General features: G+C 32.6%; 1 protein-coding gene across 1 annotated transcript; it reads right to left on the reverse strand.

Moving 5' to 3' along the window:
• Positions 1-3615: 3615 nt before the first annotated feature.
• Positions 3616-9214, reverse strand: LOC133803531 (O-fucosyltransferase 10). The gene is made up of 10 exons (XM_062241611.1): positions 8564-9214; positions 7858-7936; positions 7498-7565; positions 7147-7235; positions 6652-6849; positions 6288-6492; positions 6036-6203; positions 5655-5822; positions 4857-5047; positions 3616-4329 (listed from the first exon to the last, which is right to left on the reverse strand). Exons 1-10 carry the CDS (start codon positions 8927-8929, stop codon positions 4149-4151), a joined length of 1713 nt encoding a protein of 570 aa, XP_062097595.1. The 5' UTR covers positions 8930-9214; the 3' UTR covers positions 3616-4148.
• Between the last annotated feature and the right edge of the window lie 14813 nt (positions 9215-24027).

Below are 24027 nucleotides of genomic sequence, written 5' to 3' on the forward strand. Positions count from 1 at the left end.
GACCGGTTTTTTTACAATGGGTGCAAGAAAGATGCAATTTATCAGACTTCTCGGATCTGCCTTGTCCTCTTCCAACGGGACGAACAGCAAAACTGACTACTTCCGGATTCTCATCATGTACATCCAATGCCCTTCAAACACGCTCATCTTGAATCGCTAATTGGTAAGCACGATTAAGAAAAGGCAGCGGATCTTGAGCAAGAATACTTGATCACAATCGACCGTAATACTCGCTGTATAATCCCATCAAAAATTGGTGAAGCATATATTTTTTACGGCAGATTTCATGGTCTCGGCCAGCGGTACATCGTATACAACAAGAGCAAGTAATCAAAGGTTCGTGGGTATGTAATTCTTCCCACAAAGCGGTCAATTTTCCATAGTAGGTGGCAATCGTCATAGTTTTAGTTTGTCGGCAGCTACCAAGGGCAGTTTTTAATTCTTGAATCCGTGGACCATTAACAAGAGAAAATCTCTCTCAGAGAGTATCCCATAAACGTTTCGCATCTTTGTATTTTGAGAGAGTACTTTTTACCTCAGGAGCAATGGTGTTCATAATCCATGAAACAAGCATAGCATGAATAGTAATCCAATCAGCTTGCGTGCAAGGAGGCTCCGGTGAGGTGATTGTGCCATCAAGAAAACCAAATTTACGACGCGCTTGAAGAGCGGTTTCGATTTTGCCTGCCCAATTGTCATAATTCTCACCAGTAAAGCGGGCGGGAGTGATGAAATCACCAGGACGATCTTGAGGACCAAGGAAAAAAGGGGAATTCATTTCGATTTTAGGTGATGGTGGTTGCGGTGGTGTTTCGTTGCCGGCCATGGTTATGGTCTGTGACAATGGCATGTCATCACCGGCCATGGTTGTGGATCAACCTGGCTCTGATACTATGCAAAGATTAAGCCAAAAAGCTTGTCGTATATTGATGTTATATTTTGTATATATACAACCTAAGCAAGAATCATACAACGATATATATCCTAAATTAGGAAACACTCCTAATATACATCAAATTGGTATCCCAATTGTATACCACAAATTAATATTATGATCCCAAAATATCTCCCAAAATATCGTAACAGTTCCTTAACTAAAAAACAATTTTTTGTTTTTAAAAGTTAAAAACTGTTTTTTGAAAACAAGTTAGGGAGTGTTTGACGTTGTTTTCATAAAATAATTTTTAAAAATAAAGTTAAAAAAAACAGAAAATTTTGAGTACAATAAAAAGTTGTTTTCTGTTGTTTTCAAATTTTTTTTTGTCTATTTTTATTGTCACATCATTTTCTTTCTCATTAGTTTCTCTCTCTTCACTTTCTCTCACATCATTTTCTCTCTCATCACTTTCTATCTCGTTATTTTCTCTCTCATCACTTTCTCTCTCCTTACCTTTTCTCTCTTCACTTTCTCTCTTCTCATTTTTTATCTTTTTATTTTCTCTTTCATCATTTTTTATCTCCTTATTTTCTCTTGCATCATTTACTATGTCATCATTTCCTCTTTCATCACTTACTATACCCTCACTTTCTCTCTCCTCACTTAATATATCATCATTTTCTCTCTCATCATTTTTTCTCTCTTGCAATTTCCTCTCTCTTTACTCACTTCTCATCACATCTTTTCTCATTTTTTCTTGCATCGATCAATTTTTCTCTTCTCAATTTCTATTTCTTCAAATTTTCTCTCCTTATTTTTCATCATTTTTTCGTTCAAATTATTTTATCTCATTATTTATTACAAACTTTTAAAAGATTTTTATCTTTGTAAATATATTTTAATTTTTTATTTAAGATTTAAAAAAAAAAAAACTAAAAAATTGTTTTTAGCAAACATTAACCAAACACTTTTTATTTTTTGAAAACTACAAAAACTGTTTTCTGTTGAAAATAGAAAACAAAGTCTATTGGATCTTAGATTCTCAAAATAGGTGGCCTTAGGGGTTAGTTGAGTTTCACGCATGGCCAATGCTGCTGAACTAGATATGATGTTCATTATTTTTTCTTTTTCTTTTTTTTTTTAAATTCTGCAATAAAATTGTTTGGTAAACCGATAAAAATTAGTTTATTAAACACTTTGCGTTGAAGCTAAAGCTAAATTCTAAAGTTGTACAATCCAACTTTAAATATATAGTTATTATATAAATATATATTATTTATTAAACAGGTTATTTAAAATAAATAAATATAATATAATTTTTTTTAAATAAAACTAATGAGTTCTCCACCTGTATGGCTACATAGGTGGTAGAATCTATCTCATTGTAAATAGTAGTTAGTTTTAAAATAAAGTTCTACAACTCCGATTTTAGCTTATTGAAAAATTTATAATTATTTTATATATTATTTAAAATAATTAAATGTAATATTAAAAATAAAGATTAATTAAAAACTAACGAGTTCCCATAGGTGTAGAATATATCCCCTCCTTGCCAATAGCGATTAGCTTTAAGATTGAAAAAAAAAGTGGATTTCTTGGGAGGCTAGTTAAGAAACTTGTACAAAATTTTAAGTGCAAGTTCAACCAACATCCTATAGCTGTTGAAATGGAGCTATCTTGAAGTGGTCACACTTTGATAAAATAATTATTCAAGGGCAAGATGGCTCTGGTTCCACAGTGTTTAGGGATCTAGGCAATGTGGTTATTCGGGAGTTGTCTACTTGTTTATTGGTAGGGACGAACGTAGTTAGTCTTTTCAGGGCAAGCCCTCCCCCCTCCAACCCTAGTTAATTTTTAAAAAAAAATCAAAATCAGAATAATATTTCTTCTCAAATCAAAATTTTCATCAAAATTTAGAAGAAACTTAATCAATCCATATTGCTCAAAAATTATTTTTTATTTTAAAATTAATTAAATGATGTTTTAAAAATATTTATGAGGTAGATCAATCACAAAGTGACACGTGTTGATCCAGTCAGCAACTAACGGAGTATAACTGGCGAAGATTGACGAAATTACTTTTACTAAGTTTTGGCACTTTCCTAGCGAAAAAAAAAATAGGTCTATGACGCATAGAAACGCCAAACATAGATACTTTTGTCGTATTTACCCCCAACTTAAAACTCCGTAAGTTTTCAGAACAAAAACTTAAACCCTCATTACTAGCAAAGAAAAGATTCTAAAACCAACCGAGAAATGATATCAAACTTTTACAAAACTCATATGAACCAACAAAAATTCTAAAACAAACACAGAAATCAAAAGTCATGTTTTGTCTTCCAATGTAATGAAGGCTTCAACTAAGAAATCATTGTTTTCTCTTTTTATGTGTATTATTTAATTAATATCAAAATTCTAACAATAAGGAAATATCCTAATCTTTTTGGGAAAGTAAGCAGAATTATTTCACTATAAATAGTGGTGTAATAGAGTAGAACATACAACACAATTATGAAAAAAAACTCGTGGACATAGCCTTATTCAATTGTTGAACCATGCAAAAGCTCATCGTGTCATTTCATTATTGTCGTTTTCGTTAAGATATTGTTGTTTTATTCAATATTCTTTATGAAAACATTACGGAGCAAAGTTCACAACACATTTTATCAACGACACAAAATTGGCAAGAGTCAAAATGAGGGTGCAAAATATATTTAGGGGTAAAAACAGTATCAGACTTTTTGCACAAAACAAATCATTTTACTTCACTAATACCAAAATTGCTTTGCAAGTTTACAAAATGACAAGTGACATTGTAATGCTAAACTGTTACACATTCTTACGTGCTAATAATAGCAGTTACATATCAATCAACCTGTGTCTAAACCAAGGCCATCTGACCAGAACTAGGAGCCATATCCACCTGGAAAAGGAAAATAAAGTTTTGAATATCCATTTATGGAATCCAAACCTGTAATTCAGCTCTGCTCATTGATAGGCCTTTTTAGCCAGTGCAAGGAAGAGATCCAACATCTCCATGCAGAGTGAGAAACAGTAACCTCAGAAGGAACAAGTTTCACTTGTAACCAAATTCCAATTTTCTCTGTACAATTTCATGACCATCTATACCATACCTTCGTCGGCAGCATCGTTTTCATGAGCATCAGAGCAAAGGTAAGAAACCACACAAGTGAAGAACTATACTCCCTAAGGATGATGTGTATATTGAACCAAACTGGCAAAACATGTGTTCTGTTTGTCAAACTGAGTATCATGAATGCACATTTAGGTCAACTTGAGGGTTTCGCGGTTGCTGTAGACACCTACATTCCGGCAAAGGGTAAGTGTAAACCGAGGATTTTCTGTTTATCTTCTTTACTCTTGGTACTATCATTCCTTTGCGGTCACTTTCAGCAAGCATTGCTTCCATCTCATCCTTGAAACCTCTCCAACTGCAACCCAAAATACAGGAAAAAGATTATCAGAAAACAAAGATGGTAGGTAAGTTTTTCATTTAAGTTTTAAAAGTAGGAACATAAATGCGGATGTCCTATAATTTAATATCATCGGTCGGGACATTCCAAACATATATCATATTATACAAATACGTCATGCTTTTGATCTTTCACTACAAAACATAAACCAGATATATAGTGTATTTTTAGAATTTTCTATCTTGCATATTTTCTAACATAGGAAACTATATCATTTAAATTTGCAACTGATAAAATCTTCCTAAAGGTTCCATGACTCAACAAGACCGTCCTATTTTCAATTTTTGTCTTTTCAGATACTATCAACAGCGTCTAGACCTTTGTTGTTATAACCTTTACTAAATTTTCTTGATCCATTTTACAAGTCGAAAAGTTCCAGTGAGTTTCATATTTAGGTTCACAAGATTACTACTATAAGTACATATATTCAGGAAATTAAATTTAAAATACATAAAAATAAAAAAGTTTCAATCTAGGCAGCATACCTCATATTTTTATCTTCAAGCAGAACAACAAGCTTGCGCTTATCAGGTATAATTGTCTTTGCATGTCCACCATTGTAAAATCTTCGGTGACCCATTAAAAAATGTGGAAAATTTCCTCCCTGAGTTGTTACGAAAACCTCGCTAAGCAAGCATGCTGTGTAGTCTAAAGCAGCCAATCTTGAAGAATATACCTACAGAAGGAAATAATCATTATTAGGGCATGTTGAAGTTAATTGGGCCAGCTAAACCAGGACTAAGATAACACTAATAGTCTTATACTGCATATTCATATAACTCTTGTTCCCTAAATCAACCTAAACGGAGAAAATTTCCAAAACCAAACGTTACAGGATAATTTCACTCTATTGGAATCAACGTTTTCTATTAAATAGTATAAAATTTTATTACCATCCTGATTGACTAATTCAGCTATCCACTTATGTTGCTATTCATTTAATTTGATACTGCAATATGTCTCTCAAACAGAGTTGAACAAATAATTTTTATTTTAGGTGTGATGCAGTTTGCCATTGAGTTCGTAGTTGTCTCCTGGCAAAGTTTCATTTTGGGTCATATTTAACTACTGAGCAATTTTGAGAAGCATTTCAATATTATATAGGCTTTTACTTGCACATGTATCATAAATAATGATTTTCAGTATTGCAACCATGGTAAAGATGTGTAATTAGTTAATTAAAGACATAACAAACTTTTAGCACTTACAAATAATTTGTAGAGCCATTAATCCAACTAATGAAAAAGAGATTCAGTAACAGACGACGAGGAATGTAGTTTTACCTGAAAAGGACCAAGCTCATCAGGGGATACAAGAGACTCCTTGGTGTGCAGGTTAGGAAACATCTTTAGCAGCGGGGCTAAATGTTTCTCTTCCTGGTATATTTTGCCTGAGGCCAGGTAAATGGAAGTGTTGTTATCAAATCCCATTCCCCGTAGCATCATTCCAACCTACACTGACAAGATATTGTGCATCAGAAAGAGATTATTATTCACAACATTAAGAGCCTGTTGACTAATTCATAATAAAAATAATCATAAAAGTAAAGGGATTAAAGAGAAAAGGGAATGAATACAAAACTGATCATCCATTTCAAATTTCACAGTTTCACTAATTATGTTAAGGAATTTCCAAAACTACAGAGTAATTGGTACTGCTAATACCTCTACCGGGGTTAATGGACATTTTCCTTCAACTCGATTTTGACCAGGAGAAATGACACGATCTGTTCGCTGGAACTTCTTCTTCCACCCTTTTTCTCTAATTGAATCCATTTCAGACTTTTCAACCTCGCCCCCATCATATAAACAGCATGAGAAGGCCACCATATCCTATTTAACAAGGAAAAATTAACAAATAATTAGGTTAAGGAAAAAAACAGATTCTCATCAATTCGGGAGAACAAGTTTTCTTACCCCCTCAAAGCGAAGGTGGATTGAAATGTACTTTCCACCTGTCCTTGAGCTCTTCTCGGTCATGCGACTGACTAATGTCTTTCCAAGAGTCAAAATGGGAGCAGAAAACCTTAATGCTTCATAATTAGCCAGGCATCTTAAGAATTGAATATGAGGAGGGACGTTCATTGCCAATCTATTAGCAAAGGGGGATATCCGGATAATCCTGATCATATAAATGAATAAGGCATGAAATAAATTTCAATGAAAAACAAATAAACAAACCAAATTATTGTTTGGTCATTTGTCAACAATGTGGTGGTTCAATTTGGTTACTCACACGGAATTGAAATTATAAGGGAGAAATTAATGGTTTACAACATACCCTTGGCTCCTCAGAACAGGATAAACTACTCCTGTGTAATAACCGACGGTAGCCCAAGCTTGAACACGGAAGCTTGGTATGTTACTTATGTTGTAATCATATATCTCCATCACATCCTGAGGAAGCTCTTTAACCACTTTAACATAGTCCTTAAGGGTTGCTATGAAATGATCTTCATCATATATGTCAGCAAACTTACTGCAAATAAAAATAAATAGAAACAGCTGTTACAAATAGAATTTATTCCCCGCTATAAGGGTAAAACCAAATGTACTTCTTGAAACAATTTAAGCAACTACAAATGGAAATCATAATCTTTGAATCACTATTACCTAGACAGCTAAGAAATGGTGACAAATGCAAAAGTTGTCTCTATTTTATGAAAAATATATCAGAAACCATGATTTAAAGAACCAAGTCACGGCTCTTATGATGAAAAAAAGTATTTACATATGTTTCAAGACAATACTGTTAGTTATGAAGATAGTTAGTTACCTTGGATCCCTCCAAACACTATTGAACTCAAAACTAGGAATTACTAGTATTGCGTTCAAAAGTCCAGCTACAGCCACAGCATTGCAGATCTGCGGAAAACATTATTAAATAATATGAGAAAGCTAGCACTAACAAAGATGCATGCAAAAATCAGAAGATCAAACAAAACATAAATGGTAGCCTTAATGCTTTATTCAATTTCTTTGACTTTTCCTTAGCAATTTTTTTAATGGATTGAAAAAGCTATAATATAGTTTATTGAATTATTTTCACACCAAAAAGAAAATACACAGGAGAGACAGAGAAGTACCACAATGTATAAAAAATTGTATATCTATACTGACAACATACCGCAGATCGTTGTTGGTTGAGACCCCCATTAGCTTCAACAATCAAGTAGCCACTAGGACCAGAAGACCCTGTAATTCAACAGAAAATTTCCAATTAATTACACATATACTCTTAATTTTTTCAGTAATATAAGAAACTTCCATATAGATAATGATCCTAAACTGAATGCTTTTTTCTTTTCGTGCGTGTAAGGTAGATGAGGCTCCATTATCCTAGTCATGATGTACTTTTTTGTTCTTTAAACATGGAAAGAAAAAATATCATGCAGAAAGAAGGATAGAAATAATGAAGTCAACATTTCTTCTCGCTAAATTTTTTATTTTCTAGCAGATAGTGGAGCAAGTCAATATTCGTATGTACCAGACAGTAGTCCATCGGTTGAATTTGGACAAGGTTTCTGCTCTTTCAGTCTTCTTCTGTAACTCCAGACCGAGGAAAGCTGCAACAAGAAAAAAAATATATATACATTGATCATATGACATTGGCTTATCCTAGAGTCAAAGGAGAGTAACCGAACAAATATTAAAATTGACTCAATAAAACATATAGCAATTAATTATAGTCACCAATTATTCCTGGGAATTCTTTTTGTAATGTTTATCACAAGAGGTTGAATCTCAAAGTTGATTTTCCACTGGGGTTTCATATCACAATCGACTTATCATTCTTTGAAAATAATAATTTTGCGCACTAGAAGTTCAAGAGCAAGACAAATTCAACTTATTATTGTTATCATCATCTTGGAACATTTCGAAAGAAAATCTACTTCAAAGAGTTCATAAAAGCTTTGTATCAAAATCCAGATTCCACATTAAGAAACTGTGTACTAAATTTCAGAGGCCAATGTACGAACTCAGAAGTCCTCTTTTGGAACAAAATTCAACTTAATGACTTGTACTACCTGTAATCCCAAAACTAAGCTTTTAGTAAAGTTATGTTCCAAATCTCTAAAACAGAAGAAAATTCCAAACTCAAAAAACCTTCCTTTCTTCTTGTTATTCTTTGCCCATTTCATATGACAAGAATAAATAAATTAAATAATCTTTAAAAAAAAAATGAAGCACACCTGAATCCCAGATGAATTATCAAAATGAATATGATTCCAAAGCCTTCGAAACATCTCATCGCTACGGTAAACCGACCCTGGAGGAGGAGGGGACTGGCCCATAAGAGCAGAGAAGGGACCCACACACATGATCAACCCAGAGACATAGAGCATCGGCAGAACAAACAGGTACCGAAGATTCCACCGGAAAATCACACCACCGGCGAGATTGGAGTACGGCTTCGACCGGAGCCTCCGACGGCAAAATGACAGACTAGAACGACGGCGCGGTGAAAGAGGTGGACTCGGCGAGTTACTACCGCTCTCTTCGCCGGCACCGCCATTGACATTGCCATTCCCGTTCTGGTGATGGGTTTTGGCCTTCATATTATTGCTTTAAACAAACCACACAACACTCTCTCTCTCTCTCTCTCTCTGTACTCTTCGTTTGAATTTTTTTTAAGAGAGAGAAAATGGGGAGACTGTAGAGAAGAGAACAGTGTCTACGAAAAAAAAAAAGTTGGATTTGGAGTATTTGAAGAGGGTGTGGATGGCTTGGGCTTCAAATTTATCTGCACTGTACTTTGCAGCTTTCATGGAGGAACTTACAAAAAAATATAAAGTTAAAGAAGAAATAAAATAAAATAAAATAATTATATAAAATGACAGACCAAGAAAATGACAGAAAGCTTGGCTTGGAGCCGATGATGGCGACAGTTTGGTATGTCAGCTAATGCAAGCTTCTTTTTTTTTTAGGCATTAACCAAATTTTTATCATTTTTTTCTGTTTTTTAAGGAATAAAGTGCTTTTTTTTTTTTGTATTTTAACTGTTCTCTGAAGTAATATCCTAGTTTTCCAGAGCGCACTATTGTCTTGTTTCTTTGCTTTTGTTTTTATTTTTTTATGAGATGCCTTTTTATATATATATATACTTAAAAAATTAAGTATTTTTATTTACCTATTTTTGGGAAATGTCTAGTTAAAATGATTTTTTTTCTAATATGGAAAATTAATGTAATAAGTTGATATGGATTTGTAAGTTAGTTAGCAACCTTGAGGTGAAGCTGAATTTGGAATGATATTATTATAATGGTAGTAGGACTATTGAGTTAGTAATATAATATCCTAGTTTGTTGTCGTTACGTTAAGTAGTAAGATATTTTCATTTCAAATACCCGTTTCGAAAGATATTTTCTGACACCGTAAAGAGAATGAAATAACAAATATCACCTGTTTTTAACATTTTTTCCATGGTTGGGTTTGAGCTTCACTCCAAATTTTTATAGGAACCTGATTTTTTTTTTTTAAGATATGTATTTATTAATTTTAAAGAAATATATAATGTATTAATTTTTAAAATTAATTCTTCTGCAAAAAATAAGTTTGTGAACTTTGTTTCCCTACCGACAAAGAATTATATCATCATGTGATTTTTGTTTTTAGTTTGAATTTTCATCCACTACCAATATATTGAGTATTAACTGTCTTCAACTGCCTATAAATAGAAGACTTATCTTTTTTCGCCCTAAAACTCCAACACCATTGTTATTTTCCCTTAATTTTTGATTTTTTTTATTCAAGTACCACTTAAATAATAAATTTATTATTATTATTATTCTAACATTTAGAAGCATGTTAATGGATAAGGGTTAAATGATCTTTTTGTCATTTTTGAAGAGCTGAATTTTAAGATTTTGGGGAAATTGAGGGAGCCAAACATAAATTAAAAATATATATCCTATGTTTGATCTTGGATTTTAGGGGAGAGAGAAAATAACTTCCAAAGAATTTTATGTTCTCTTGTTTGTTTGGATTAAAACAAAATATTGATATATCTCTTAAAGCAAAAAATAAAACTTAAATGTTGAATAATTTTATCAAATTTAGAACAATTATTAACATATATATTCAAAAAGTGTCTTATAAAATTTTAGAAAAATATTTTTATCTTTTTTTTCCTATTCTTTTATCTCACAAAATTGACAAGGATTTGTAATTGACTTTATTTTTTCTTTCTAATATTGTTAACAAAAAAAAAAGACATTTATTTTACATAAAGAGAGTTGAAAGTCGATCTATAGACTATATATATTATATACATATTAGACTTTTAGGTGGTGAAAATATCATATTTGACTTTTAATCATTAACTAACTTATTTTAGGTGACATTTGATGAGGTGTGCGGGGCATAGGGGCAAAATGAGTAAATGACTTATTACTATAATTTAAAAAAAAAAAAGTCTGGGTGTTTATATTGATATTTATGTGTGAGAGAGAATAAAGGTGGCAAAATGGCTATTTCTCAATATAGCTTTTTTGTTTTATAATTGCTTTCTAAGAATTATAACAATTTGTAGTCTTAACTAATAATATATGAAAACTATTATGTATAATTAAATTATCATAAATTGCTCGATAAAATTAATAATTCTAATTATTCTAAATGAATTCATTTAATATTATATTAAAAAAATCAATATGTTATTTAATTTCATAACAAAAGATATGAACAACAAACATTTATATATGTAAGAGAGAAATTGTCTACGTACTTTCTAGATGTAAAACATTAAAGAACAAATGTTATATATATATATATATTACTTCTTCAATACGTATTAGTTATTAATACTAATTATCATACAGGGTCGAAGTAGGTTAGCAATGAAGGAAAGGAATTTGTTCCATATAAAAATGTCAAAGTGAACCGTATAAGTTATGAAATTCACATCCTATATATTTAATACAAAATGTATCCCATAATTAATTTTTTTTAAAAGGAGTGAATCTCACGCCATTATTCTATCCTCAAGTCATGTGGATCGATGATGGTCTAAATATATATATATATATATATAAAAGCACTTTTCTTTAATTTTAAAATTATAAATATTGTCTATAATTGTGATGCCCCGAAATCCCTAAAGCGGTTTAATGGCTGGATTAGTAGGGGGAGGGTCATAATTGTTTTAATTATGTCATTAAATGATCATATGTATGTTTATGTGAATTATGTTATAATATGATGTTAAATACATGCATGTGGGTCCACATTTGATTATTAGGGCATTTTGGTAATTTGGCTCGTTGAGAGCATATTTGTGTATTTTGGTGCATATTGTAATTTATGGATGAAATCCCATTATTATGGGGATATATTCGAGCTATTCGGCATGAGACGGTCCTATGTTGCAAATTAGTGGTTTTGTTATAACGGGGTCAATTACTGGGATATTGGACAATGAGAATGTTTATTTTATGATATATTGGGAGTTATTGAGATCATGAGGAAATTCTGGGAGTTTTAACTATTTTGTCCCCGAGAGTATTTTTGGGACCTCGGGCATTAGGTTTTATTTGAGGTTACTTAAGCCTGAAGTAGTCTGTTAAAAAGAACTGTACGTTAAAAACATATTTTTCTCTCTCTCGTTAACCTTTGTGATGTTCGTAGCAATTTCGAAGAAAACTTGAGTTCTAGGAGTCGGAATCAAGTGAGGTTCGAGGCATAGCGATCCTAGGAAAGATTAGAAACTTCTTGACCGAAGGATTTAACGAGAAACAACCCAATCAAAGGAAATTCAAGCTTTAAGTTTTGAGTTTTAGAGTTTCTAAGCCTTGATTTGGATTTTGTATATCGATGAGTTTTTGATTCGTTTGAGCCTCGGGATTTGATGATTTTGGATCATTGGGAAGTTTGAGAACTTTGATTTTTTGATTTGGAGATGTTTAGGTATGTTTTTGGAAGGTTTAGAATGTGAGAAATCAGAGTTATGACAGGTTCCCAGGTGGGGGCCGCGACCCAAGCTCGAAGGTGAAGACGGTGGGGTTTTGTGTGTGCTGGGGGCCGCGACACTAAGTAGAGGGCACTGCGGCGCTTGCTCCTGGTGTGGCTGGGGGTCGCGGCTCAAGGTTCTGGGGTCCCGACTCATGAAGGGTTTTGAGGCCAATTGGGTGTTTTGATCATGGGAACTCAGTTTTAGGCCTCGGGATCGTTCCTACTACCCGGATTAGTGGGATTCGATGTCCCGGAAGCTAGATCTTGGTTCGAGAACCTTTGTTATTCATTTTATTGATGGTGTCCCATATTTGGTTATGACTAGGTGATCGCTAAAGGACTCAAGGGTTGATCATTTTCAAGGGTCGTTCTTTTATTCATTCTCGCTCGAATCAAAGGTAAGAAAACTGCACCCTGTGTATATGACATGCGTGGTTGTTGTTGAGCATGTTGGTTATCAAATGTGGACATTGATTGCATATATTAAATACTTAGCAAATATTGCTTACTTGTGTATGGCACCGACTATTCAGAATCGGCATTGGTCGCGTATTATTGACCTGGGAGTCAGGAATGACATAAGCGTCGTGAACGCAGAGCTGATAAAAGATTAGATCTAATCAATATCAGCATTGAATGACTCTAGGAGTGTTAATGTTGGATTGACCCTAAGGTCAATGAAAATTATAAGCGCTTGACTAGTCTAAGACTAGTTACTCAGAGCCAGGGCCTCAGGCTTAGGTGACTGCTTGTCATGTGGCTAGGGAGCGAAATCCCATGGTTGTGAGTCTATGGTCATGTGGTAGGTTATATTGGTGACTAGTTCATCAAACACTTATTTTGATAAGCTAGTGAAATGATCACTTATTTGTAAAGCCCAAGTGACCCTATCGTCACATGGCTAATGGGAATGAAACCCACTTTAGTGACTTTTCCAACTGTCACTCTTCTACTTTGGACTAAAAGTCCTGAATGATTATTATGATCATTGTTGATATTATATTCATGCAGTTTTGTGTTTTCTTGCTGGGCTTTGGCTTGTGGGTGCTATGTGATGCAGGTAAAAGGAAAGAAAATCTCACCCAGCCTTGAGTGGAGAGCTTAGGTGGTGATGTGTACATATGCGGCCGCTTGACTACCACGGCCAAGGAATTCTTAGAGGAACTAGGGGGTCTACCCTATTTTTGCCACTTAGGTTGGCGGATTATAAATTCAAACTGTAATGACCATTTTGAGTTGTAAATAACTTGTAAATATTTTGATGGGCCCATGAACAATTTTATGTTTTAAATAAAATATATCATTTCATTTTGACTGGTTTTCCACCTTAACCTGTTAATAACACCTAGAAGCACGTTTTTAATCAAAGGATTCGGGTAGCGAGTTAAATTCACAGTTCAACGTTCACCGTAATGGTCTTGGGGTAACTAGGGCATTACAATAATTTAATAAAAACTGGTTCACTATTTTTTTCAAATATATATATATAATAGAATGAATTATAGTTCTACCGTATATATATAAATATTTATATCAATAATCTCTACATATGACATCTTGACACAAACGTTGACATAGATATATATTTACATGACATATATATAAAATACAATAATTTTTAAGAAGAAATTAATAATATAAATAAATAAGGATAGAAAAAGTCATAGTATAGACAATAGTATATATGCATAACTTATTTTTAGTTTATAATATATCTCACAATGTTTTTAGTGAATTTGATGAAGAAAAAGAACTTCAATCACTTGATAAAACACAAACTATCACATAAATTTATAAGATAAAAAAAATAATATGCATGTCTTTATTATTTTTAAATAAATATGATTTAATTATTTAAATTATCATAAAATATCTTATTTGAATTCATTAATTTAGTTTTGTTTAAGTATATGTTTGTTCTAGTTTTTTAATTTGACAGTGATTATAAAAAATTATATATTATATATTTGATATAATATTAAGTTTAATTAAAATTTATTTAAGTTATAAAATATATATAGTTTTATTATTTTTAAATAATTATCATTATAAAATATCTAAAAAATATTATATTTTAATTTACTTAATTTTATTTAAGTTTAAGTCATATTTACAATCTAATATTAAATAAAAAAATATTTAGTTAAATATAAAAATATTCTATTAAAATTAACTAAAAAAATATTTAAAACCAACAATTTTTATTATTTATACATTTTTTTATATAAAAAAGACATAATTATAACAAAATAATATATGTGGCACTCAACAACAACACTACGAATTCAACCATAACAAAATAATATTGTTTTTATCTTCAATATCAATATCAATATCAATATCCCACGTGAGGTTAAATGAGGACAATAAAAAAAAGTATTGTGTAAAATGTATAATAAAAATAATGTTTTAATAATTATGGTCCTTCCTACAGAAGGAAGGAAGGAGGCAGCCGACACGTGGTCCACGGCTGGCTTGATGATGAGCCGCCACGTGGCAAGCCGAGCCGATCCTACAATTACGGAAAGGAATTAAGGTGAATAAAAGAGTGGTGAGGGCGGGAAGTGAATCGGCAGGGCTGTCAGCAAGTGCGTCCACTCGGGCTCTGTTCATCCATCCATCCACCCAGTCAGGCCATGTTTTTATTTTATTAATTAAATTGTTTTTGGACCATTGTACCCTCAGCTCTGTGCTTTACTGGTTTGGTTGACCACCACATCTTTTCTGAACCCACTTCCATTCATTCATGCTTTGCTTTCTCCGTTAACACGTGTCACATTTATTTTAATTGTTTTTTTTTAAATAATAAAACAAAATCTCAGATCTTTTCTTTTCCATATTGCTTCACTCCAATGAACACTTTTTTTTTTTTTTAAATGTAATTTAAAGAAAGTCGGTTGTGTAACTTTCGTCACTCCACCATTCAACCTCCTGCATATCTATATTTTCGTAGAGAGAGAAAAAAAAAGATTCATCTATTTTAGAATTTATTTTCTTTTCCATAAAAATTTGGATGATTCCCTTATACGAATTGATTTAAATTGATACAATTAATTACACAATTTAATAAAATATATATAATAAAAATAAAATAAGTATTTTTATATAAACATAACATAAACTTAATGAATTTATTTATTATAACTACTTGATAAATTTGAACGAAATTAATTATTACATTAATTAAGTGTTATTTTTTCACATTCCAATCGATTTTTATTAAACAAGTCATGTGGTTCAAAAATGAATGAACAAGTTGCCACCATTATTTATATTTAAAAAATAAAAGTTCACACTAAAGACTATATTACTAATTAAAATGATATTTTATTAATCTAATTTATGAATTTTTTTTCTTCCATAAATATCACTTTTACCTTTTTATTAATCATTATTTCAAAAAACAAATTATTTATTTTACAATCTAAGAGAGACTAGAGATGATATGGCAAAACACTAAACAATTTTTGGGAAGATGTTTCAGGTCAGGTTCTATTAAAAGCCAAAGAAATTTCCTTATTTTAACATGATTGAAAAACATACTTAATAATTACAACCTACAAAATTAAATATTCTACACCTTATTAAATGAAACATTTTATTTTGGGATCCCCAAGTCCATTATCTTTAATTGTCTGCCACAAAGGATATGATAGTGTGCGAGGACTAAGGATAAAAGGATGTCAGTGTAAACTTTTGGAATTTTAGAATGAAGGGTGGTGCGTATGCTTCATTGCTTATTAAAGAATTAATTGTAATGTGTATATGCTCATTTTTCTTACAAAAATAAAAATAAATGTTTATATTGATCGATATTTTTATTGCATAGATATTTATATATAGTACTAGTGGGACGGGAAGTATTTTCTTAAAATGACATGATAGAGAACCGGTATGCACATTTCTTTTTATTGTTATATATTTCATGTCTATTCGTGTTATGTTGTGTATCGTATCATATCATGATTGACATAATTAGTATCATATTTGATTTATTATCAATTTATATCACTCATTTCACTAATACACTAAATAAAAATATATAAAATTTCTAATAAATAAAATTAAATAATTGATCATAATAAACAAAATTTATAATATCAATTAATTATCAAATCTTGATAAGTTATACTATATTTTTTAAGTAATTTTCTTTCTATTTTAGTTTTATTTTTTTATGAAAAATATATAATAATTTAACTATAAATTAATAATTTTGATAATATATTGATCATAGACAAACCAATTTGTGTCAGTTTCATATCACGCAGGTTGATCCTAATTTAATAAAAAAAAATGTCAACTGACATAAGCATATTAAAAAAATAAATTAAATTAAAACATTGTCTATAGTTAAAAAAATGATAATTTTTTAAATCACAAACAATCTTACTGTCCTATATTCAAGATACACAATATTTAATCATGATGCACTTCAATAATTAGACAATAAACTTGTTTATTTTTATATTTTATAGTAATAATAATGATATTTTATTGTTATATTAATATAATTATTAAATATATAATTTTATAATAAATATTATTATAATAATCATATTTTATAATACTTAAATTTATATTAATATAATTATTAAATATTTATTCTACCATACTTTTTAATTAATTTTAAATATACATTCGGTTAAATATACGTAAGATTTCATTAAAATTGAGAATTATATATATTATATTTAAAGATATTGAAATTTAAGGACAAGCATAATTTTTAGGATACAACTAACAATATTTCTTATGCAATTTCCTACTCAATTTTCTAATTTATTTATTGACTTGTGATGATTATCCATTCTTATAAAATAATAGGTAATGATTCTTTTAACTTTACAAACATGTCACTCTTTACTTAAAAAAATCCTTCAATAGGAGAAATTATCCACTCCTAGTCTTTTTCACCTCCCTCTTGTTTTCTTCCTTGCTAAATAAAATTGGTTTTTAACTCAGTTTTTTTAATACTTCCAATAATTCTTATTGCCAAACATAATCCTAAAGTGAGTTCAAGACACCTCTCTTTCTCTCTCTCACTCAAAGGAGGAAGTTGTGCACGTGCGCGAAGAGTGTGCCAACAGCAAAGATCGCCAGCTGGCCAATACAAGATCTCCCAAGACCGCCGACTACGGAGGGGCAAAATAGTAATTATAAGAAGAAACGACACTCCATCACGTGTGACAGGAGGGATAACATCGAGCCACACTCTTAGACCAAGTGACTCCTCTTAATATTATTCTATCAAAATAAAAGAAAAAGAAAAACGGAAAGCTCTCCGAGACGTGCGGTTTATCCGCCTCCCTCGGTGTTGCCACGTTACATTCTCCGTTCGGTGTTTTCCCTAATTTACCAATATACCCCCATTGTTTAGAATGTTCTTTGACTTGTAGAGGATACCAATGTAATTAAGGTTGGCAGCCAGCAGTCACCCATAATCTTTTCCTTCAAGTTGAAATTTAAATAAATATCCAAATTATATATATATTTTTTGCGAATGTCTATAATTAGAAAAAAACTCATAGAAGGAATCCCATATATAATTATTAATTATGCTTTTTTTTTTGGCTGGATACCATATATATATATATACGTTCATGATTTTCTCTTTTATTCTTACTGAACATTTTAAGATTTTGTATAATGTGCACGTTTTAAATTTTTATTAGTCTATTGTTATATATTTATTCAGTAAATCATATTATATGTAATAACAACCAAACACAATTAGAAAGCTAAAGTCTGGATATTAAATGGGTAATCTATATATCTATATCTGTATATATATATATATATATATAAAGGAGAGTTTCAAGTATATTATGTGGCACTCTAAAATCTCTTCAAATCACTCTTTTTATTTTCTTATTTAATCTAATTTTTTTATTCATTTTCTATTTTCTAAAATATCTTAACAATTGAAAATATCAATATATATACATATTAATTTGATTAAAAATTTATTTAGTTTAAATATCTTAACTACTTATTTATTGAAAAATACTAAAAAAATTAATTAAAAATTACGTACTAATTTAATTTTCATAAGAAGTTTGAACATTTTAAATAAATACATGGTCCAAAGGTTCATTTTAAAAAACATAGGGTCAAAACGGGTAATAAGCAAAAATACAGTGTTCAAATAATCAATCTATCAATTCCAATTTTTATTATTTTGACAAAACACGAGATCTAAAAGTTAATTTTTAAAAATAAAGACTTCAAACAGGTAATTGGCCAAAATAAATCTTACACAAAATATAAATTTTCTTATACATAATTTAGACTTTTTATAAAAAGAACTACGCAAAACGTATAATAATAAATAAAAATAAATGTACAACAAGTTTTTTTAACTTTGTTTTCAGTACTTTAAAATTTGTTAGAATTTTTCAAAAATCTACAGGAGGTTCGCTATACAATAACAGTGAACACCATTATGAAATAAAAAATTATGGTCAAGATGTCTTCACGTGTCTATATAAAGAACATGTTGTACGAGTATGGTCAAAATGAATCACCACTCCACAGTCTCCCAAAAAATATTTTAAAATATATATGTTTTAATAATTACAAAAGACTGCGCGGAGCACGGTTATATTTTCTAGTATATATATAAATGAGAGTTTTAAGGATATTATATGGTACTCTAAAATCTCTTCAAATCACTCTTTCTATTTTCTCATTTAATCTAATTTTTTTATTCATTTTCTATTTTTTAAAATATCTTAACAATTGAAAATATCAATATATACATATTAATTTGATTAAAAATTTATTTAGTTTAAATATCTTAACTACTTATTTATTGAAAAATACTAAAAAAATTAATTAAAAATTACGTAATGATTATTTGGATTTGTGATTTATTTTCACTATAATAAATAAATATTTTATACATTGTAATTTTAGTGGACATTCCCGCAGCAACAAAAGATGCGGAGGTTGACGTGAAACACGAAAAATTCTTTTTAGAAATAAACAACACATTATGAATGAAAAATAATATTACTAAAAATAAAATAATGCACAACAACAAAAATAATAAATGTTTATTTAAATTATTTATGTTTTTTTAAAAATTTAAATGTAATAGTTTTACAAAAATATATATTAACAACATGTATAATTTAATTTAAATTTGATTTATTTCAACGATGTATATTTTGAATTTAAATTTAATTAGACATTTCATTACAACAACTATTTAATTAAATTATAAATATAAGTAAACAATATTTTTTTCTCATTTTTTATATTATTTTTTTAATTTATAGCTATTAATTTATTAAGGAATTTTTTTTATCTATTTTGTCTGTTCTCTTTTTTCTCCTTTTTATTTTAATAAAAATTATAATAGATAAAAATATCTACATATAATAATAATAAAATCTATCTATTTATATTTTAACTTTTTGACAAAATACAGGATCCAAATGTTAACTTTTAACAATAAAATATTCAAACGGGTAATTAACCAAATTATACGTGGTTCAAATAATCTATCTTTACATTCCTATTTTTTAATTTTTGATAAAACACAAGGTCCACAAGTTAATTTAAAAAAAAAATTAATGGTCAAAATTGGTAAACAACTAAAATACAAGGTTCAAAATGGTGTGAACCCTTATAGAAAACATAAATTATATATATTTATATAATTTACTTTTTATAAATAATTTTTAACCTTTTGAATAAATATATGATCCACATGTTAATTTTTAAAAATAAACAATTAAAATGAGTAATCGGCCAAAATATAGTGTTCAAATAATAGATTTATCTATTTCTATTTTAATATTTTGACAAAACTTGAGGTCTACAAGTTAATTTGTAAAAATAAAAGTTCTAATGGGTGATCGACTAAAATACAAGATTCAAAATAGTGTTGTTGACGCCGTTTTTCGTCAAACAGTGAAAGAAGAGCACATAAACAATGAATGATAATGGCCAAATAAAATAAAACAAATCAAACACACGATTTTTACGTGGTTCAGCAGTTAAATCTGCCTAGTCCACGAGTCTCTGTTATTAATCTCAAGATTATCTCTGAAAATTCTTAAGCATGAATTCTTCAGAGTTTTCTCTCAAGGATCAGAATTTCGGTCCTTTACAATGGTGCATGGCCTCTCTATTTATAGAGAAGGCTGCAGAATACTATCCCACATATTTTGGGTAGTTACTCTTTTTGTGAATAAAATAAATGGCTTTAAACACCTATAATCAGATATAAAAGGAAACGTCCTTGAAGACCAGGAGACGTATAACTGACCAAATAATATCCCACGATTCTAGGGGATTTACAATGATAAATGAGGATTACATCTCATATTTATAATACTTGTAGATATTCAAGGTGGTTATCGCGTATCTCTAAGGCTTTAGCTTCCCAGGTTTCCCGTCATCTGTCGAGCTGAAGATATCTCTCAAGGCTACACGGCTTTCGAGATCGTACGTGTGTCGAGCTCGGGCCCCTGATCCGAAGTTGTCCCCGAAGATGAATGTGTTCCCGGAGCTATCTTTCGAGATCATGAACTCTTCGAGGTCACCATACTCGAGATCGTCTATATCCTGCAAGCTCGGCATATGATCCTGGAGCTTGTTTCCAACCTTATGAGTCCACTTATTTGCGAATCCAACTTTCGAGGTCATAATTAACATGGCTCGAAATCTGGGTATAACATCTTGCCCCCTCAAAAGTATTTGTTCGAATCCTAAGAGAAGGAAACTTTTGAACTACTTTCTTTGAGAACTGTACCGTCACACTTTTGAAAATAGACACGCGTCAGCTGGGTATTGCTCATTTTCGGCACTCGAGTACCTTGGAAACACGCCCACGATCGTTCGTCTAACACCTTTTCGGCGCCATCATGTCATTGATCCCTAACCGTTGGATCTTGCAAGGATTTCGTTCAACGTTCCAGATTAATGCCTTTTTCCCACCTATATATACAAGACTCCACTCTTCACCTTCACTTTCACTTTCGTTCATCAGAAGCAAGAAAAGAAAGAAAAACGAAACCAGACCTCTCCATACAACTTCCGTTCTGTATATGTTCTCTCGGCCAAAGAAGCAAAGAAATCCTGGTCTGTTCGAGTCAGTGAGTTCTTACTTGCAACCTCTTCTTCAATCAACAATCTCTCTGCAGTCGCCATTATTGTGTAAGTAAGCAATTTTTGTTCTCCATTTTGTCAGTTTTTATTCAAACTGTTCTTGCAGTGTATGTTTATATACTAGTTTACATCCTTAGCATAATGTGATAGGAGGTTTTGATCCGATAGGCTCAGATATTTTTTAGACTCCCGCACTGGATTTACATCACTGGCTTATACCTAGTTTTCATATTTGAGTGAGGTTCCAATTTTTCTGGGTTTTGAAATTTTTAGGCAACGTTTCTTATACACTAAGTTTTCGGGTAAAAACATGGGCTTTGACAAATGCACGAAACCCAAAGACGCCTTTCCTGGTTAACCGCCACTCTTCTTTCTCTTGAATTTCGGGATTTTCAAAAAATTATCCACGCTCCTTTTCTTTTTCGTGGAATACACGCCCCTGACTCCTCAATAAGGGTCTTAGTATTTAGTGTCTCGTTCCTAAATCTTCGAGCTCATTCCATCGAGCTCGTGATTCTTGCATGCATGGCCCTCACCATTTTTTATTTCTCGTTAGATGTCACAGAATCTGGAAAGACGGTGGGGGTCATTGCTGGCAATCCCTTACGAGCCAAAATCTCCGAGCCCCGAATCGCTGTTCGCCCGGAATCAACGTCGGATAAGAGAATACGAGATTGCGCGCAAGCAAGAGGACATTCGAGCTCACTACCGCCGTCAGATAGACGAAGTCATCGAGGGGAAGAGGAGAGTTCTTCGGGAGGCCATCTATCCGGAATCTAATTCAGGCCCTAGACCGATTCCTCTCGACCCTGCTTTAAAGGTTACTGTTGCGTACCCCCCCGGAGAGCTCAAATTTTCATTAATGGGGGAACCTTCCTCCTCACAGCCGAGGAGAGAGATGTTCGAGGCCGAGCTCTACTGGAGCACGGTTACCACAATCAGTCAAATAACTGAAATCCTGGCTTTCCATGGCCTTGGTTTGTCAGGCACCTTGAAGTGTCGACCTCCGACTGGTCAAGAACGGAGCTGCTTTGCCTCTGGCGGCCGTGACGCCACAGTGAAATATGCGGCATGGAGCCAAGAACATATGAGGGCAGGAGCACTGCTGCCCTTGAAGTCTTTTTTCAAAGACTTTACTGATTTTGTTGGGTTGGCTTCGTTCCAACTCAACACCAATTCATACAGGGTGCTGTCTGCCCTGAGGTCCTTGTACCACGAGCTGGGGTGGGAAGGACCTTCACCTCAAGAGATTTTATATCTCTTTTGTTTAAAAAGTAACCCCTCCCGAGCTCGGGGAGGGGATGGCTTTTACTACCTCTCGAGCTACCCCAAGGAGACGAAGGTTTTTGGGGACCTTCCCAACCACCCGCCTGATTTCAAAAGAGCCTTCTTCTGGACAGATGGTCTGTCCCCGTCTCGACATTATTCGTTCAGGCGGATTCGTAAGTATTCTCGTTACCTTTATCTCTGTGCTCGAGACTTTAGTTCTTAAATCCACATTTAGATGAAATGTGTTTCATTTTTCAGCTAATTTTCAGCGTCCCACCCCTAATGAAGCAATGAAGAGGCACAGAGAGGCCTTGCTCCAACTCCCTTATGGCAGGAGGTCTCTCTCGTACCTATTACATGAGGGCAAGCTCCGAGCTTGTGGGCTGTTGGGAGAGGGCCAGTCAACCTCTGACTGGTCCAGTAAAAAATATGAACACTGGGAGGAGGTGCCACTGCCCACAGGCGCCCTTCCTCCAAGGAGAGAAAGGAGGCCATCACTCCCAGTTCGCCTGAGGAGTCCGCGGTCTGGGAATGAGGCCAATGATGAAGCCTCGAGCTCGGATTCAAATGAAGGTAAAGTCCTCCCTACTTCGAGAATGTGGTCCCCCACATTACTAAAACACAGGCCCAATAGGTTAGTCTCGTGCCCACAGGATAGATACCACTTCTACATATGGAGTTGGGTAGATGACTGTGTCCATAGGTTCGATAGTGGGCTCGGGAAATACGATACCATGTACACCACGGACGAGGTGTGGAATGGGATAGCTGTGCAGTACGGGACCAATGATTATAGGGACCTTTCGAGGTTATCACCTACTTATAGGGAAGGCACTCCCCCCGCCTCCTCTGAAGACGGGGGAATTTCATGGTCCCCAAGCTCGAGCTCGGGGGAGAGTTCCAGTTAGGTTTCTTCTATCATCACTCTATGTCTGTGATACTGAAATGACTTGTATGCTTCTCTTTTATTTATTCGCGCTGTGTTGTGACTTGTGCAGGCAAGATGGACTCTGACCTTGACAGCATCATTGACGGCGCCGGCGCCAAGAGGAGCAAGAGCCCCAGAGCGGGGGCACAGAAGGCTGACCAGCTGGGCAAAGGCCCCAAGAGGTCCAAGAAAACACCTCCCCTTGTTCTGCCGGTTTCGAGCTTCGTTGCTGCGTCGACTGCCCAAGCCAGCGCTTCCACGATGGCGCCGTCTTCACAGGTCGTCGCCTCGGCAGTGGCGCCGACCTCGCTGGTCGACCCCTCCGCTATGGCTGAGGCCCAACCTCCTGTGGTGGGTCAATCATCCTCTGCTCCGCTTTCCAAAAGGCCT

This window comes from Humulus lupulus, chromosome X (genome assembly GCF_963169125.1).
Source record: "Humulus lupulus chromosome X, drHumLupu1.1, whole genome shotgun sequence".
NCBI lineage: Eukaryota > Viridiplantae > Streptophyta > Magnoliopsida > Rosales > Cannabaceae > Humulus > Humulus lupulus.

What these genes read in the sequence shown, in the direction of transcription:
- LOC133803531 (XM_062241611.1), bottom strand. Translation starts at nt 8,929, where the DNA reads ATGAAGGCCAAAACCCATCACCAGAACGGGAATGGCAATGTCAATGGC. An exon ending in AGTGTTTGGAGGGATCCAAG is followed by an intron (nt 6,850 to 7,146) that starts GTAACTAACTAT and finishes TTTTATTTGCAG; the next exon opens with TAAGTTTGCTGACATATATG. An exon ending in CCTGTTCTGAGGAGCCAAGG is followed by an intron (nt 6,493 to 6,651) that starts GTATGTTGTAAA and finishes TTATATGATCAG; the next exon opens with GATTATCCGGATATCCCCCT.